Genomic DNA, 17,690 nt, shown 5'->3' with positions numbered 1-17,690 from the left:
TGTCAGAGGGGTGAAAACTCTCCATGTTAGTTCATACTAGATGTCTGTCAAAGGGTGAAACTCTCTCCATGTTAGTTCATACTAGATGTCTGTCAGAGGGTGAAACTCTCCATGTTAGTTCATACTAGATGTCTGTCAGAGGGGTGAAACTCTCCATGTTAGTTCATACTAGATGTCTGTCAGAGGGGTGAAACTCTCCATGTTAGTTCATACTAGATGTCTGTCAGAGGGGTGGAACTCTCCATGTTAGTTCATACTAGATGTCTGTCAGAGGGGTGGAACTCTTCATGTTAGTTCATACTAGATGTCTGTCAGAGGGGTGGAACTCTTCATGTTAGTTCATACTAGATGTCTGTCAGAGGGGTGAAACTCTCTCTTCATGTTAGTTCATACTAGATGTCTGTCAGAGGGGTGAAACTCTCCATGTTAGTTCATACTAGATGTCTGTCAGAGGGGTGAAACTCTCCATGTTAGTTCATACTAGATGTCTGTCAGAGGGGTGAAACTCTCTCTTCATGTTAGTTCATACTAGATGTCTGTCAGAGGGGTGAAACTCTCCATGTTAGTTCATACTAGATGTCTGTCAGAGGGGTGAAACTCTCCATGTTAGTTCATACTAGATGTCTGTCAGAGGGGTGAAACTCTCTCCATGTTAGTTCATACTAGATGTCTGTCAAATGGTGAAACTCTCTTCATGTTAGTTCATACTAGATGTCTGTCAAAGGGTGAAACTCTCTTCATGTTAGTTCATACTAGATGTCTGTCAGAGGGGTGAAACTCTCCATGTTAGTTCATACTAGATGTCTGTCAGAGGGGTGAAACTCTCTCTTCATGTTAGTTCATACTAGATGTCTGTCAGAGGGTGAAACTCTCCATGTTAGTTCATACTAGATGTCTGTCTTAGGGGTGAAACTCTCCATGTTAGTTCATACTAGATGTCTGTCAGAGGGGTGAAACTCTCCATGTTAGTTCATACTAGATGTCTGTCAGAGGGGTGGAACTCTCTCCATGTTAGTTCATACTAGATGTCTGTCAGAGGGGTGGAACTCTCTCTCCATGTTAGTTCATACTAGATGTCTGTCAGAGGGGTGGAACTCTCCATGTTAGTTCATACTAGATGTCTGTCAGAGGGGTGAAACTCTCTCTTCATGTTAGTTCATACTAGATGTCTGTCAGAGGGGTGAAACTCTCTCTTCATGTTAGTTCATACTAGATGTCTGTCAGAGGGGTGGAACTCTCCATGTTAGTTCATACTAGATGTCTGTCAGAGGGGTGAAACTCTCTCCATGTTAGTTCATACTAGATGTCTGTCAGAGGGTGAACTCTCTTCATGTTAGTTCATACTAGATGTCTGTCAGAGGGGTGAAACTCTCCATGTTAGTTCATACTAGATGTCTGTCAGAGGGGTGAAACTCTCCATGTTAGTTCATACTAGATGTCTGTCAGAGGGGTAAAACTCTCCATGTTAGTTCATACTAGATGTCTGTCAGAGGGGTGGAACTCTCCATGTTAGTTCATACTAGATGTCTGTCAGAGGGGTGAAACTCTCTCCATGTTAGTTCATACTAGATGTCTGTCAGAGGGGTGAAACTCTCTCTTCATGTTAGTTCATACTAGATGTCTGTCAGAGGGTGAAACTCTCCATGTTAGTTCATACTAGATGTCTGTCAGAGGGGTGAAACTCTCCATGTTAGTTCATACTAGATGTCTGTCAGAGGGGTGAAACTCTCTCCATGTTAGTTCATACTAGATGTCTGTCAGAGGGGTGAAACTCTCTCCATGTTAGTTCATACTAGATGTCTGTCAGAGGGGTGAAACTCTTCATGTTAGTTCATACTAGATGTCTGTCAGAGGGGTGAAACTCTCTCCATGTTAGTTCATACTAGATGTCTGTCAGAGGGGTGAAACTCTCCATGTTAGTTCATACTAGATGTCTGTCAGAGGGGTGAAACTCTCCATGTTAGTTCATATACTAGATGTCTGTCAGAGGGGTGAAACTCTCCATGTTAGTTCATACTAGATGTCTGTCAGAGGGTGAAACTCTCTCCATGTTAGTTCATACTAGATGTCTGTCAGAGGGGTGAAACTCTCCATGTTAGTTCATACTAGATGTCTGTCAGAGGGGTGAAACTCTCCATGTTAGTTCATACTAGATGTCTGTCAGAGGGGTGAAACTCTCCATGTTAGTTCATACTAGATGTCTGTCAGAGGGGTGAAACTCTCCATGTTAGTTCATACTAGATGTCTGTCAGAGGGTGAAACTCTCTCTCCATGTTAGTTCATACTAGATGTCTGTCAGAGGGGTGAAACTCTCTCCATGTTAGTTCATACTAGATGTCTGTCAGAGGGGTGAAACTCTCTCTTCATGTTAGTTCATACTAGATGTCTGTCAGAGGGTGAAACTCTCTATGTTAGTTCATACTAGATGTCTGTCAGAGGGGTGAAACTCTCCATGTTAGTTCATACTAGATGTCTGTCAGAGGGGTGGAACTCTCCATGTTAGTTCATACTAGATGTCTGTCAGAGGGGTGGAACTCTCCATGTTAGTTCATACTAGATGTCTGTCAGAGGGGTGGAACTCTCTCTCCATGTTAGTTCATACTAGATGTCTGTCAGAGGGGTGAAAACTCTTCATGTTAGTTCATACTAGATGTCTGTCAGAGGGGTGAAACTCTCTTCCATGTTAGTTCATACTAGATGTCTGTCAGAGGGGTGAAACTCTCCATGTTAGTTCATACTAGATGTCTGTCAGAGGGGTGAAACTCTCCATGTTAGTTCATACTAGATGTCTGTCAGAGGGGTGAAACTCTCTCTTCATGTTAGTTCATACTAGATGTCTGTCAGAGGGGTGAAACTCTCCATGTTAGTTCATACTAGATGTCTGTCAGAGGGGTGAAACTCTCCATGTTAGTTCATACTAGATGTCTGTCAGAGGGGTGAAACTCTCTCCATGTTAGTTCATACTAGATGTCTGTCAAGGGTGAAACTCTTCATGTTAGTTCATACTAGATGTCTGTCAGAGGGGTGAAACTCTCTCTTCATGTTAGTTCATACTAGATGTCTGTCAGAGGGTGAAACTCTCCATGTTAGTTCATACTAGATGTCTGTCAGAGGGGTGAAACTCTCTATGTTAGTTCATAATAGATGTCTGTCAGAGGGGTGAAACTCTCCATGTTAGTTCATAATAGATGTCTGTCAGAGGGGTGAAAGTCTCCATGTTAGTTCATACTAGATGTCTGTCAGAGGGGTGAAACTCTCCATGTTAGTTCATACTAGATGTCTGTCAGAGGGGTGGAACTCTCTCCATGTTAGTTCATACTAGATGTCTGTCAGAGGGGTGGAACTCTCTCTCCATGTTAGTTCATACTAGATGTCTGTCAGAGGGGTGGAACTCTCCATGTTAGTTCATACTAGATGTCTGTCAGAGGGGTGAAACTCTCTTCATGTTAGTTCATACTAGATGTCTGTCAGAGGGGTGGAACTCTCTCTTCATGTTAGTTCATACTAGATGTCTGTCAGAGGGGTGGAACTCTCCATGTTAGTTCATACTAGATATCTGTCAGAGGGTGGAACTCTCTCCATGTTAGTTCATACTAGATGTCTGTCAGAGGGTGGAACTCTCTCTTCATGTTAGTTCATACTAGATGTCTGTCAGAGGGGTGAAACTCTCTTCATGTTAGTTCATACTAGATGTCTGTCAGAGGGGTGAAACTCTCCATGTTAGTTCATACTAGATGTCTGTCAGAGGGGTGAAACTCTCTCCATGTTAGTTCATACTAGATGTCTGTCAGAGGGGTGAAACTCTCCATGTTAGTTCATACTAGATGTCTGTCAGAGGGGTGAAACTCTTCATGTTAGTTCATACTAGATGTCTGTCAGAGGGGTGAAACTCTCCATGTTAGTTCATACTAGATGTCTGTCAGAGGGGTGAAACTCTCCATGTTAGTTCATACTAGATGTCTGTCAGAGGGGTGAAACTCTCTCTTCATGTTAGTTCATACTAGATGTCTGTCAGAGGGTGAAACTCTCCATGTTAGTTCATACTAGATGTCTGTCAGAGGGGTGAAACTCTCCATGTTAGTTCATACTAGATGTCTGTCAGAGGGGTGAAACTCTCTCTCCATGTTAGTTCATACTAGATGTCTGTCAAAGGGTGAAACTCTCTTCATGTTAGTTCATACTAGATTGCTGTCAGAGGGGTGAAACTCTCTCCATGTTAGTTCATACTAGATGTCTGTCAGAGGGGTGAAACTCTCTCTCCATGTTAGTTCATACTAGATGTCTGTCAAAGGGTGAAACTCTCTTCATGTTAGTTCATACTAGATGTCTGTCAGAGGGGTGAAACTCTCTCTCCATGTTAGTTCATGCTAGATGTCTGTCAGAGGGTGAAACTCTCCATGTTAGTTCATACTAGATGTCTGTCAGAGGGGTGAAACTCTCTCTCCATGTTAGTTCATGCTAGATGTCTGTCAGAGGGTGAAACTCTCCATGTTAGTTCATACTAGATGTCTGTCAGAGGGGTGGAGCTCTCCATGTTAGTTCATACTAGATGTCTGTCAGAGGGGTGGAACTCTCCATGTTAGTTCATACTAGATATCTGTCAGAGGGGTGGAACTCTCCATGTTAGTTCATACTAGATGTCTGTCAGAGGGGTGGAACTCTTCATGTTAGTTCATACTAGATGTCTGTCAGAGGGGTGGAACTCTTCATGTTAGTTCATACTAGATGTCTGTCAGAGGGGTGAAACTCTCTCTTCATGTTAGTTCATACTAGATGTCTGTCAGAGGGGTGAAACTCTCCATGTTAGTTCATACTAGATGTCTGTCAGAGGGGTGAAACTCTCCATGTTAGTTCATACTAGATGTCTGTCAGAGGGGTGAAACTCTCTCTTCATGTTAGTTCATACTAGATGTCTGTCAGAGGGGTGAAACTCTCCATGTTAGTTCATAATAGATGTCTGTCAGAGGGGTGAAACTCTCCATGTTAGTTCATACTAGATGTCTGTCAGAGGGGTGAAACTCTCCATGTTAGTTCATACTAGATGTCTGTCAGAGGGGTGGAACTCTCTCCATGTTAGTTCATACTAGATGTCTGTCAGAGGGGTGGAACTCTCTCTCCATGTTAGTTCATACTAGATGTCTGTCAGAGGGGTGGAACTCTCCATGTTAGTTCATACTAGATGTCTGTCAGAGGGGTGAAACTCTCTCTTCATGTTAGTTCATACTAGATGTCTGTCAGAGGGGTGGAACTCTCTCTTCATGTTAGTTCATACTAGATGTCTGTCAGAGGGGTGGAACTCTCCATGTTAGTTCATACTAGATATCTGTCAGAGGGGTGGAACTCTCTCCATGTTAGTTCATACTAGATGTGTGTCAGAGGGTGGAACTCTCTCTTCATGTTAGTTCATACTAGATGTCTGTCAGAGGGGTGAAACTCTCTCTTCATGTTAGTTCATACTAGATGTCTGTCAGAGGGGTGAAAACTCTCCATGTTAGTTCATACTAGATGTCTGTCAGAGGGGTGAAACTCTCTCCATGTTAGTTCATACTAGATGTCTGTCAGAGGGTGAAACTCTCCATGTTAGTTCATACTAGATGTCTGTCAGAGGGGTGAAACTCTTCATGTTAGTTCATACTAGATGTCTGTCAGAGGGGTGAAACTCTCCATGTTAGTTCATACTAGATGTCTGTCAGAGGGGTGGAACTCTCCATGTTAGTTCATACTAGATGTCTGTCAGAGGGGTGAAACTCTTCATGTTAGTTCATACTAGATGTCTGTCAGAGGGGTGAAACTCTTCATGTTAGTTCATACTAGATGTCTGTCAGAGGGGTGAAACTCTCTCTTCATGTTAGTTCATACTAGATGTCTGTCAGAGGGGTGAAACTCTCCATGTTAGTTCATACTAGATGTCTGTCAGAGGGTGAAACTCTCCATGTTAGTTCATACTAGATGTCTGTCAGAGGGTGAAACTCTTCATGTTAGTTCATACTAGATGTCTGTCAAATGGTGAAACTCTCTCCATGTTAGTTCATACTAGATGTCTGTCAGAGGGGTGGAACTCTTCATGTTAGTTCATACTAGATGTCTGTCAGAGGGGTGAAACTCTCTCCATGTTAGTTCATACTAGATGTCTGTCAGAGGGGTGGAACTCTCCATGTTAGTTCATACTAGATGTCTGTCAGAGGGGTGGAACTCTCTCCATGTTAGTTCATACTAGATGTCTGTCAGAGGGGTGGAACTCTCCATGTTAGTTCATACTAGATGTCTGTCAGAGGGGTGAAACTCTCCATGTTAGTTCATACTAGATGTCTGTCAGAGGAGTAAAACTCTCCATGTTAGTTCATACTAGATGTCTGTCAGAGGGGTGGAACTCTCCATGTTAGTTCATACTAGATGTCTGTCAGAGGGGTGAAACTCTCTCCATGTTAGTTCATACTAGATGTCTGTCAGAGGGGTGAAACTCTTCATGTTAGTTCATACTAGATGTCTGTCAGAGGGGTGAACTCTCTCCATGTTAGTTCATACTAGATGTCTGTCAGAGGGGTGAAACTCTCTCCATGTTAGTTCATACTAGATGTCTGTCAGAGGGGTGAAACTCTCTCCATGTTAGTTCATACTAGATGTCTGTCAGAGGGTGAAACTCTCCATGTTAGTTCATACTAGATGTCTGTCAGAGGGGTGAATCTCTCCATGTTAGTTCATACTAGATGTCTGTCAGAGGGGTGAAACTCTCTCCATGTTAGTTCATACTAGATGTCTGTCAAATGGTGAAACTCTCTTCATGTTAGTTCATACTAGATGTCTGTCAGAGGGGTGAAACTCTCCATGTTAGTTCATACTAGATGTCTGTCAGAGGGTGAAACTCTCTCTTCATGTTAGTTCATACTAGATGTCTGTCAGAGGGGTGAAACTCTCCATGTTAGTTCATACTAGATGTCTGTCAGAGGGGTGGAACTCTCTCCATGTTAGTTCATACTAGATGTCTGTCAGAGGGGTGAAACTCTCCATGTTAGTTCAGTCTGTCAGAGGGGTGGAACTCTCCATGTTAGTTCATACTAGATGTCTGTCAGAGGGTGAAACTCTCTCTTCATGTTAGTTCATACTAGATGTCTGTCAGAGGGGTGAAACTCTCCATGTTAGTTCATACTAGATGTCTGTCAGAGGGGTGGAACTCTCCATGTTAGTTCATACTAGATGTCTGTCAGAGGGGTGGAACTCTCCATGTTAGTTCATACTAGATGTCTGTCAGATGGGTGAAACTCTCCATGTTAGTTCATACTAGATGTCTGTCAGAGGGGTGGAACTCTCTCCATGTTAGTTCATACTAGATGTCTGTCAGAGGGGTAAAACTCTCTCTCCATGTTAGTTCATACTAGATGTCTGTCAGAGGGGTGAAACTCTCCATGTTAGTTCATACTAGATGTCTGTCAGAGGGGTGGAGTGTTTTAGTGGTCCAGCAACATAGAAACCACAGGAAACGTGTTTTATTGTAGAACAGACTAAATAAAGAGTCTTACAGAGAAACTTCACTCAAAAACGATCTGTTGGTATTTGTTTCATTAGTCCACTGTTGATACAATCCTAAAATGTTTTGCATGTCAGCAATCAAGTTTTCAAGATATTGGACTTTCAAGAAGCAATGTGTCACCGACCGCATCCTCACATTAAACGTAAATGTAACTTGTCTCAGTGGTCTGAAGTACAGTCAACACTATGTTCAGTTAACAGTAGACAGTGCATTTCTGTCTCCAGGATCTGATGGACACCTGCAGTGTGAGGGAGGTGATGGGTCTGATTCTAGCCCTGGGGAACCACATGAACGGGGGCAACAGGACCAGAGGACAGGCAGACGGCTTCGGACTGGAGATCCTGCCCAAACTAAAGGACGTCAAGAGCAGGGTAAGGGCTATGTTACAGGACAAAGTAGAGTTAGATGAGTGTAAAATATCACCCAGTAAAGACCTACAACTCACAGCATTTTAGAAGCAGAATAAAGAACAGATGTATTGCTTTGTGTTGGTTTCCTTTGTGGTTGAGGATCGTTTATCCTCTCTGTTCTCTTCTGTTTTTTTTTTAAGGACAATCGTATCAGTCTGGTTGACTATGTGACATCGTACTATCTCCGCAACCTGGACGAGGTAATGTTAAACATTTGTTCATCACTTTATTGACATACATTTTACTGGAAGTTAGTCTATGGGTGTTTTAGTTTTTAGACATTCTGGTGTTTTCATTTTTTTATTTTATTGTTTCTATGTGGAACAAATATCATGTTGTTGTTGTCAGTCTGATGTTGCTGTTATTGTTTCCCTCCAGAACGCTGGAACAGAGAGAAGTGTGTTCCCTCTCCCTGAGCCTCAGGATGTGTTCCTGGCTGCCCAGGTCAAGTTTGAAGACATCACCAAGGACCTGAGACAGCTGAGACGAGACCTGACAGGTCAGAGGTCATTCATGCCTAATCACAACACTGTGACGTCAGCAACACAAACAGATATGCAGGCAGGCATGCAGGCAGGCAAGAAGGCAGGCAGAGACATGCAGACAGAGACATGCAGGCCGACTGACTGACTGACTGTTTCACCTGCTGTGCCAGAGTCAAAGGTTATCACTGGGGTTTCGCCTTCGGTAACAACTGTTTAGATCTGGGGTTCTTAAACCATTTCAGCTCCAGACCCAAATGAGCAATTGACCAACTTCCTGTGACCCAAGTTGTCCTCCGTTGACCCAATTTAAGATGAAATAGTGTTTTCTCATAACTCGCTGCTCACCTCCAACATGCCCAGGTCCCCCCTTTAGGTCCCGACTCATAGTTTAAGAAACCCTGGTTTAGGTGCATCGATGCACATAGATGCACCCCAGATGGTGGCAACCGATCGCTCTCTCTCTCTCTTTCTGCCTCTCTCTCTCTCCTTTCGGTCTCTCTCTCTTTCTGTCTCTCTTTCTGTCTCTCTCTCTCTCTCTCTCTCTCTATCTTTATGTCTCTCTCGCTATCTTTCTGTCTCTCTTTCTGTCTCTCTCTCTGTCTCTTTCTGTCTCTTTCTCTCTCTGTCTTGCTCTCTCACTGTCTCTCTCTCTCTCTCTCTCTCTCTCTCTCTCTCTCTCTCTCTTTCTGTCTCTCTCTTTCTGTCTCTCTCTCTCACAGTCTCTCTCTCTCTTTCTGTCTCTCTCTGTCTCTTTCTGTCTCTTTCTCTCTCTGTCTTGCTCTCTCACTGTCTCTCTTTCTCTCTCTCTCTCTCTCTCTCTCTCTCTCTCTCTCTCTCTCTCTCTTTCTGTCTCTCTCTTTCTGTCTCTCTCTCTCACAGTCTCTCTCTCTCTTTCTGTCTAATTCTCTCTCTATCTCTGTCTCTCTCTGTCTCTCTCTCTCTTTCTGTCTCTCTCTCTCCCCCTCTTTCTCTTTCTCTGTCTCTCTCTCTCTTTCTCTCCCCCTCTCTCCTCTCTCTGTCTCCCCCCTCACTCTCTGTCTCCACCCCCTGTCTCTTTCTCTCTTTACTCCTACTGCTGCTCTGTTTGTTCCCTCTGGCTCACCGACCAATCAGGGTATCGCAGGAGCCGGAGGAGCCAGTCTTCAGGCCCAGTCATAATACAGCCTGCTGGGAGCCACGGTTACAACCCGCCCCCGCGCCACGCTCCATCATCATCACCCAGATAAGATTACAAAGAATACTGTTGTCATTCAGGATTTGTGTAAACTGTGGAGGCGGGTATCTGCATTGTGTGGCGACTAGCGAGTCTTTCTATGTTTTGCCTTTTGTGTTGGAGCGGAGTTTGGTCCTTTCAGACAGGAAGAGGGTCATTCAGTCTCAGGTAAACAGAGGTCTCCTTTTGGAGAAACAGGTGTATTTTGAGATAGAGTTGAACTACTGTCCTGTAGAGCAGCTGATGCACTTCACAGCAAACTCAAACACACTTCTTCTTTGTTTGTTTCATGTCGGTTATATCTCATCTGTGATTGGGCAGCTCTTGACCTGTGTGACCACTCAGGGCTTCCACAAATAGATGTGATTTATTTCCTGACAAAGAAACAGCTTTCATTCTAGAACCTAGAGATTCCAGTGGGGTCATTATGACACTCAATGGTAACTCTTTCAGGAAACAATATGTTCTATATGTATTGTGCAAAGGCACAGACCACCGCAAAGGGACTCATTCAATGACTACAGCTGACAGTTCATATTTCCCAGTGGGGATAAATTGATGTTTCAACAGGAGAGGAGAGAATAGCTCAGTACATGCGCGCGCGCACACACACACACACACACACACACACACACACACACACACACACACACACACACACACACACACACACACACACACACACACACACACACACACACACACACACACACACACACACACACACACACACACACACACACACACACACACACACACACACACGTTTTGTTCTTCTATCCTTGTGCGGACCTAAAATGATTTGCCCTAACCCCAACCCTTACCTTAACCCTAACCCCAACCCTTACCTTAACCCTAACCCCAACCCTTACCTTAACCCTTAGGTTAACCCTAACCTTAACCCTAACCTTAACCCTTACCTTAACCCTTAGGTTAACCCTAACCTTAACCCTAACCTTAACCCTAACCTTAACCCTTACCTTAACCCTTAGGTTAACCCTAACCCTAACCCCAACCCTTACCTTAACCCTTAGGTTAACCCTAACCTTAACCCTTACCTTAACCCTAACCTTAACCCTAACCTTAACCCTTAGGTTAACCCTAACCTTAACCCTTACCTTAACCCTAACCTTAACCCTAACCTTAACCCTTACCTTAACCCTTAACCTTAACCCTAACCTTAACCCTAACCTTAACCCTAACCTTAACCCTAACCTTAACCCTAACCTTAACCCTAACCTTAACCATTACCTTAACCCTTACCTTAACCCTAACCTTAACCCTAACCTTAACCATTACCTTAACCCTAACCTTAACCCTAACCTTAACCCTAACTGAACCCCTAACCCCAACCCCTAAACCTAACCCCAACCCTTACCTTAAACCTAACCCAACCCTTACCTTAAACCTAACCTCAACCCTTACCTTAACCCTAACCTTAACCCTAACCCTAACTCAACCCCTAAACCTAACCCCAACCCTTACCTTAACCCTAACCCAATCCCCCTAAACCTAACCTTAACCTAACTACTAAGCTTAAAATAGCATTTGTCCCCACGGGGGAGCATTGTCCTTGTTTTCTGTCCTTGTGGGGACTTTTGGGGATTTCAGGTCCCCACAAGGATAGAAAAACCAACACACACACACCACACACACCCACACACTCTACACAAACTATCTAAAAGGGAACAGATGAAAACAAAGGCTTGGTTCACCCCAGGCATGAGGGAGTTTGAACCAGCAGGACAAAAGGCTTCTGAGATGGAGACCGAGATGGTGGCTGGGACTCTCAGTGATAAGACCTGGTCGTGTTGAGAGGTAGAGAGAAGGGCATCTGCGACACACATCTGTGGGGCCACAGCTCGCAGTGTGTGTGTGTGTGTGTGTATATATGGGTGTGTATGTGGGTGTGTGTGTGTGTGTGTGTGGGTGTGTGTGTGTATATGGATGTGTATGTGGGTGTGTGTGTGTATATGGATGTGTATGTAGGTGTGTGTGTATATGGATGTGTATGTGGGTGTGTGTGTGTGTGTGTGTATATGGGTGTGTATGTGGGTGTGTGTATGTGGGTGTGTGTGGGCGTGGGGGGGCGTGTTTGTGTTTATAGGGCGGTCCGTTTGGTTTGATAAGATGTACCCCCTCAGATTACATAAGGACAGTGATGGTCGTCCTCCACTCTGATCGCTGGCAACGGTACAGTACAGGCTCACAAAGACACGGAGACAGATCTGATGGGCAGGATTATAGCTGTATCTGAAAGGCGCCAGGGCTCTTCCACAGAGACACTCCACCAAGTCTCTGGACACACACGCACACACACACACACACAGGAATAGAGAGAGAGAGTGAGGTGCATTGACCTCAGCACTACCATAGCTGGGGCTGGTTGGGTAATAGAATCATATGTGCACACTTAAAGACAGTAGAGAACGGTTGAAGGGGTAAAGACAGGAGAAGCTTTTGTTCTGTGTTGGTCAAAGACGGTCCTTAGCTTAACTATAACCAGGGTTTCTGAATGGCTGCTGTGGGGAAACAAGCTTTGTTGCCTGTGTAAATGAATGGGGCCTGGTGAGAACAGAACACTGGGTCTGAGGTTAAAGGCTGTGACGAAATTGAAGTATTTAATTTTTACTAGGCAAGTCAGTTAAGAACAAATTCTTATTTTCAATGACGGCCTAGTGGGTTAACTGCCTGTTCAGGGGCAGAACTACAGATTTGTACCTTGTCAGCTCGGGGGTTTGAACTTGCAACCTTCCTGTTACTAGTCCAACGCTCTAACCACTAGGCTACCCTGCTGCCCCTGTATCACTAACTACAGAGAGAGAGAGAGTTCCACAGGCTGAGGGAGTCTCCCGAACACTAACACAGAGTAACACCATTCCACTTACCCAAGTCACATGAATACGAAAACATACTGTCACACTTTTCAAGTTGGTGGGGCGTTTGGGATCGTCTGCACATAATGCTGTCTCATTGAAAGAGAACCCGTGTTTTTATCCTGTTTTCCCAGTGTGTGAGAAAGGGGTTCAGAAGGTGTGTTCCAGCTCTCCAGAAGAACACCTCCAGCCGTTTAAGGACAAAATGGAGTCGTTTGTTCTGATTGGTGAGTAGCCTAATAGCACTGGGAAATAATGAGGACAACAGTAGTTATTAATATAGTATCACCACCAACCAATTTTCCACAATAGTTTGATAAGTCAGCTTCTTATATACTTAAACTTCCATCTGTGTTTTATCTAAACAGCACTTAGGTGCTGCTAAAAAAAAAGCCTACATCTCAACCAGGGGTTGGAACCAAAATTATGTTCCGGTCCTTTTGAAAATAACCATTATTGTTTTCTTTCTGTTCCGACCAGCAAAATAAAGTTCTGAACCGATTCTAACAACAACTAATAGTAAGGGTTTCTATCGTTCCTTTCTGTTCTTTTTTTAAACCTCTGAAATATAACATTAAATCACTTCCCCAATCAGTGTGGATAGAGCAGCTTGCTGTGGAGCAGGGAAGCGATTTGAATCTGTATAGGAAAGTCGTTTTAAAGCAAATTGTATTTTGTCATAACAGCATGGTTTAATCATACTGAAAGACAAACACACACTCTGCTTCCAGTCACAGTGTAGGCTGTGAGATGCAACTGAAATGTTGTCGGAGAGAGTGGGAGAGGATGGAGGAAGCTTGCCTTGAAGCTCTCGGCGTCTTGTTGTGACATGCGTCATCTGAATTGGGCCCACTGAAATATACCCACAGAGTACTGGCTTCTATGGAGGAACTTTGAATGTCTTTGAACTTCTGAGTTGGTTTAACGTTGGACCAGAGCAAACAAGCTTGTGTGTGCAAGATGTTTTTTTTAAAATGATCTTCCCTTTTTGCAGTTAATTAAACGTAATAACTACAGTGTCCTTAACTAGCATTGAAAAACTAAATCTATTCTTCTCTAATTCATCATCGCTCCCTAATTTCTGAATTACACTTGTAACGTCATCAGTAGATTACAGTAACCTATGTAACGTCATCAGTAGATTACAGTAACCTATGTAACGTCATCAGTAGAATACAGTAACCTATGTAACGTCATCAGTAAATTACAGTAACCTATGTAACGTCATCAGTAGATTACAGTAACCTATGTAACGTCATCAGTAGATTACAGTAACCTATGTAACGTCATCAGTAGATTACAGTAACCTATGTAACGTCATCAGTAGATTACAGTAACCTATGTAACGTCATCAGTAGAATACAGTAACCTATGTAACGTCATCAGTAAATTACAGTAACCTATGTAACGTCATCAGTAGATTACAGTAACCTATGTAATGTCATCAGTAGATTACAGTAACCTATGTAACGTCATCAGTAGATTACAGTAACCTATGTAACGTCATCAGTAGATTACAGTAACCTATGTAACGTCATCAGTAGAATACAGTAACCTAGTAACGTCATCAGTAGATTACAGTAACCGTAACGTCATCAGTAGAATACAGTAACCTATGTAACGTCATCAGTAAATTACAGTAACCTATGTAACGTCATCAGTAGATTACAGTAACCTATGTAACGTCATCAGTAGATTACAGTAACCTATGTAACGTCATCAGTAGAACACAGTCAGTAGATTACAGTAACCTATGTAACGTCATCAGTAGATTACAGTAACCTATGTAACGTCATCAGTAGATTACAGTAACCTATGTAACGTCATCAGTAGATTACAGTAACCTATGTAACGTCATCAGTAGATTACAGTAACCTATGTAATGTCATCAGTAAATTACAGTAACCTATGTAACGTCATCAGTAGATTACAGTAACCTATGTAATGTCATCAGTAGATTACAGTAACCTATGTAACGTCATCAGTAGATTACAGTAACCTATGTAACGTCATCAGTAGAATACAGTAACCTATGTAACGTCATCAGTAGATTACAGTAACCTATGTAACGTCATCAGTAGAATACAGTAACAGTAACCAGTAAATTACAGTAACCTATGTAACGTCATCAGTAGATTACAGTAACCTATGTAATGTCATCAGTAGATTACAGTAACCTATGTAACGTCATCAGTAGATTACAGTAACCTATGTAACGTCATCAGTAGATTACAGTAACCTATGTAACGTCATCAGTAGAATACAGTAACCTATGTAACGTCATCAGTAGATTACAGTAACCTATGTAACGTCATCAGTAGAATACAGTAACCTATGTAACGTCATCAGTAAATTACAGTAACCTATGTAACGTCATCAGTAGATTACAGTAACCTATGTAACGTCATCAGTAGATTACAGTAACCTATGTAACGTCATCAGTAGATTACAGTAACCTATGTAACGTCATCAGTAGATTACAGTAACCTATGTAACGTCATCAGTAGAATACAGTAACCTATGTAACGTCATCAGTAGATTACAGTAACCTATGTAACGTCATCAGTAGAATACAGTAACCTAGAACGTCATCAGTAAATTACAGTAACCTATGTAACGTCATCAGTAGATTACAGTAAACTATGTAACGTCATCAGTAGATTACAGTAACCTATGTAACGTCATCAGTAGAATACAGTAACCTATGTAACGTCATCAGTAGATTACAGTAACCTATGTAACGTCATCAGTAGATTACAGTAACCTATGTAACGTCATCAGTAGATTACAGTAACCTATGTAACGTCATCAGTAGAACACAGTAAACTATGTAACGTCATCAGTAGAATACAGTAGAACACAGTAAACTATGTAACGTCATCAGTAGATTACAGTAACCTATGTAACGTCATCAGTAGAATACAGTAACCTATGTAACGTCATCAGTAGAATACAGTAGAATACAGTAACCTATGTAACGTCATCAGTAGATTACAGCAACCTATGTAACATCATCAGTAGAATACAGTAACCTATGTAACGTCATCAGTAAATTACAGTAACCTATGTAACGTCATCAGTAGATTACAGTAACCTATGTAACGTCATCAGTAGATTACAGTAACCTATGTAACGTCATCAGTAGAATACAGTAACCTATGTAACGTCATCAGTAGATTACAGTAACCTATGTAACGTCATCAGTAGATTACAGTAACCTATGTAACGTCATCAGTAGATTACAGTAACCTATGTAACGTCATCAGTAGATTACAGTAACCTATGTAACGTCATCAGTAGAACACAGTAAACTATGTAACGTCATCAGTAGAATACAGTAGAACACAGTAAACTATGTAACGTCATCAGTAGAATACAGTAACCTATGTAATGTCATCAGTAGAACACAGTAAACTATGTAACGTCATCAGTAGAACACAGTAAACTATGTAACGTCATCAGTAGAATACAGTAACCTATGTAATGTCATCAGTAGAATACAGTAACCTATGTAACGTCATCAGTAGAATACAGTAACCTATGTAACGTCATCAGTAGATTACAGTAACCTATGTAACGTCATCAGTAGGTTACAGTAGCCTATGTAACGTCATCAGTAGATTACAGTAACCTATGTAACGTCATCAGTAGATTACAGTAACCTATGTAACGTCATCAGTAGAATACAGTAACCTATGTAATGTCATCAGTAGATTACAATAACCTATGTAATGTCATCAGTAGAATAGGGTAACCTATGTAACGTCATCAGTAGATTACAGTAACCTATGTAACGTCATCAGTAGATTACAGTAACCTATGTAACGTCATCAGTAGATTACAGTAACCTATGTAACGTCATCAGTAGAACACAGTAAACTATGTAACGTCATCAGTCGAACACAGTAAACTATGTAACGTCATCAGTAGAATACAGTAACCTATGTAACGTCATCAGTAGAATTCAGTAACCTATGTAACGTCATCAGTAGAACACAGTAAACTATGTAACGTCATCAGTAGAATACAGTAGAACACAGTAAACTATGTAACGTCATCAGTAGAATACAGTAACCTATGTAATGTCATCAGTAGAATACAGTAAGCTATGTAACGTCATCAGTAGAACACAGTAAACTATGTAATGTCATCAGTAGAATACAGTAACCTATGTAACGTCATCAGTAGAATACAGTAACCTATGTAACGTCATCAGTAGAATACAGTAACCTATGTAACGTCATCAGTAGATTACAGTAACCTATGTAACGTCATCAGTAGAACACAGTAAACTATGTAACGTCATCAGTAGAATACAGTAGAACACAGTAAACTATGTAACGTCATCAGTAGAATACAGTAACCTATGTAACGTCATCAGTAGAATACAGTAACCTATGTAACGTCATCAGTAGAACACAGTAAACTATGTAACGTCATCAGTAGAATACAGTAACCTATGTAACGTCATCAGTAGAATTCAGTAACCTATGTAACGTCATCAGTAGAATACAGTAACCTATGTAACGTCATCAGTAGAATACAGTAACCTATGTAACGTCATCAGTAGAACACAGTAAACTATGTAACGTCATCAGTAGAATACAGTAACCTATGTAACGTCATCAGTAGAACACAGTAAACTATGTAATGTCATCAGTAGAATACAGTAACCTATGTAACGTCATCAGTAGAATACAGTAACCTATGTAACGTCATCAGTAGAATACAGTAGAACACAGTAAACTATGTAACGTCATCAGTAGAACACAGTAGAACACAGTAAACTATGTAACGTCATCAGTAGAACACAGTAACCTATGTAATGTCATCAGTAGAATACAGTAACCTATGTAACGTCATCAGTAGAATAGAGTAACCTATGTAACGTCATCAGGAGATTACAGTAACCTATGTAACGTCATCAGTAGATTACAGGAACCTATGTAACGTCATCAGTAGATTACAGTAACCTATGTAACGTCATCAGTAGATTACAGTAACCTATGTAACGTCATCAGTAGAATACAGTAACCTATGTAACGTCATCAGTAGAATACAGTAACCTATGTAACGTCATCAGCAGGTTACAGTAACCTATGTAACGTCATCAGTAGGTTACAGTAACCTATGCTTCAGACGGGGAGGGGTTATATTAACCAGTGCTTCAGAGGGGAG

General features: G+C 41.8%; 1 protein-coding gene across 1 annotated transcript in view; it reads left to right on the top strand.

Moving 5' to 3' along the window:
- The window catches only part of LOC112217951 (formin), a 117,584-nt gene that overhangs the window by 90,805 nt on the left and 9,089 nt on the right, over positions 1–17,690 (top strand). Inside the window, 4 exon segments of the mRNA XM_042301004.1 lie at positions 7,753–7,899; positions 8,079–8,138; positions 8,317–8,437; positions 12,647–12,739. Coding sequence (XP_042156938.1) covers positions 7,753–7,899; positions 8,079–8,138; positions 8,317–8,437; positions 12,647–12,739 — 421 coding nt within the window.

The sequence above is a fragment of the Oncorhynchus tshawytscha genome, linkage group LG18 (genome assembly GCF_018296145.1).
Source record: "Oncorhynchus tshawytscha isolate Ot180627B linkage group LG18, Otsh_v2.0, whole genome shotgun sequence".
NCBI classification, from domain to species: domain Eukaryota; kingdom Metazoa; phylum Chordata; class Actinopteri; order Salmoniformes; family Salmonidae; genus Oncorhynchus; species Oncorhynchus tshawytscha.
Note: the sequence above shows the minus strand (reverse complement) of the source record. Positions and strands in the feature narration are given on the sequence as shown.